Source organism: Macrotis lagotis, chromosome 4 (genome assembly GCF_037893015.1).
Source record: "Macrotis lagotis isolate mMagLag1 chromosome 4, bilby.v1.9.chrom.fasta, whole genome shotgun sequence".
Lineage (NCBI taxonomy): Eukaryota > Metazoa > Chordata > Mammalia > Peramelemorphia > Peramelidae > Macrotis > Macrotis lagotis.
The window spans coordinates 188,810,331-188,812,262 of NC_133661.1; the positions used below are offsets into that span (position 1 = coordinate 188,810,331).

The window sequence follows — 1,932 nt, forward strand, 5'->3', positions numbered from 1 at the left end:
GGTATTAGTGAAACAACCATAGCAGGTTCAATTTTTTTCTACTTTTCTTTTTTTTTTTTTTTGTTTTGAAGACAATATATTATACTGAAAAAATAGGACAGAATTCTGAGTATAAGTCCTATCTCTTGCATCACCTAGGTATATGGTTCTCAGAAAATTATTTAAATTTTCTAAATCTACACTTCTTCATCTTTAAAATGGCAATAATTATACCTTAAATACCTACTTCACAGGATTGCAATGAAGAGCAGATGAGATTATTTATATAAAATGCCTTTAACCTATTAAATTATTATCTGTTTTGTTTGTATGTTTGAACCAGGGTTTTGCAATTTCATTGAAAAGGGAAATTTCTGGTGAGTAAAGTTCCTCTTTGTAACTAATAACCTCAGAGTTGATTGAGTAATTAAAGTTAAATTGACTTGTCACATAGTCAGTATACTTCAATCCGGATATTTCTGACTCTGTATATATTCTACATTACAGAATATTCTCTCCATCTAAAAATGTAATTTGTCATAATCATTATATACTAATGCTGAATTCATTCTTTACAAAAATCTACTTGGAAAATTGACATTTTTGAAGATGACAGAACATGGCAATTTATAAAGATGTTTCTAAAACATAATGCATTTCAAATTTCATTATATCAATACAACTTAAAACTGTAGAATTAAAGCAGATTAAAAAGAAATAGTTTGTGAATACATAAAAACTATTTAAAGCTAGCATTGGAACAGGGTCATTCTCATCTAAAAAGTCACCTGGGAATCAACGAAAAGTTATATGCCGTGTCCTTAATTTTTTCATTGCTATCTTCATGTCCTTATTTCTCAGAGTGTAGATTATAGGGTTTAGGAGAGGTGTAAATATTGTATAAAATACAGACAGGACTTTATCTGCTGAGAACCTATTGAAGGGCCACACATAAATGAAGATGCAAGGACCAAAGAAGAGTGTGACCACAATGATATGGGCAGAACAAGTGGAAAGGGCCTTAGATGCACTCCCTTCTGAATGCTGCCGGACAGTAACAAGGATGACTGTGTAAGAGATCATGAGAAGAAGGAAACAGCTCATAGACAGCAATCCACTGTCAGCAATCATCAGTATACCCAGGACATAAGTGTCCATACATGCAAGCTTGATCACAAGAGGAAGGTCACAAAAGAAGCTGTCCACAGTATTTGGTCCACAATAAGGCAAATTCACAGTAAAGGCTACTTGGCTGATGGAGTGAATAAAACCAACAACCCATGAAATTGTTACCAGTCCAATACATGTCTTCCGACTCATGATGGTCATATAATGTAAAGGCTTGCATATGGCTACATATCTGTCATAGGCCATGGAGACAAGCAGCACCATCTCAGCACCACCAATGAAATGCAGAAAGAAAATCTGTGCCATGCATCCTCCAAAAGAAATTAGTTTCTTCTCACTAAGGAAATCCCTGATCAACTTGGGGGTAGCAAATGAGACCAGCCACATATCTAGGAAGGAGAGGTTGCCCAGCAGAAAGTACATTGGGGAGGAATAAAGTCGGGGCTCAGAGATCACTGTGACCACAATGAGGAGGTTGCCCACCACAGTGACTGTATAGATCAGAGAAAAAAACATAAAGAAGAAAAACTGAAGTTGTAGTGAAGTGGAAAGTCCACTCAGCACAAATTCAGACACCACTGAATAGTTTTGCTCATCCATTGACTCAGTTCTTAGACCTTGTTCTGAATATATATAAAAATAAAAGAATTTGAAATATAATGAAGAATGACTGGTGTAGGGGATAAGGAGGTTAAGCTCATTGTATCCAGATTCCCAGTCCCAATAGAAATCAACTTTTTTCTTGGAGTCTTAGAAATTATTACCCTCCATGTTGATTGTATTCAAGAAACCTTTCCTTTCTCCCTATATTAATTTTCTTATTGC

General features: G+C 35.1%; 1 protein-coding gene across 1 annotated transcript; it reads right to left on the reverse strand.

Annotated features, from left to right (window-relative positions):
• Positions 1 to 774: 774 nt before the first annotated feature.
• On the reverse strand, positions 775 to 1,707 carry LOC141520191 (olfactory receptor 4K14-like). Its single transcript, XM_074231998.1, has one exon. The coding sequence runs from the start codon at positions 1,705 to 1,707 to the stop codon at positions 775 to 777; it is 933 nt and encodes a 310-aa protein (XP_074088099.1).
• Between the last annotated feature and the right edge of the window lie 225 nt (positions 1,708 to 1,932).

Coding starts and splice junctions, on each gene's coding strand:
- LOC141520191 (XM_074231998.1), bottom strand. CDS start 1,707: ATGGATGAGCAAAACTATTCAGTGGTGTCTGAATTTGTGCTGAGTGGA.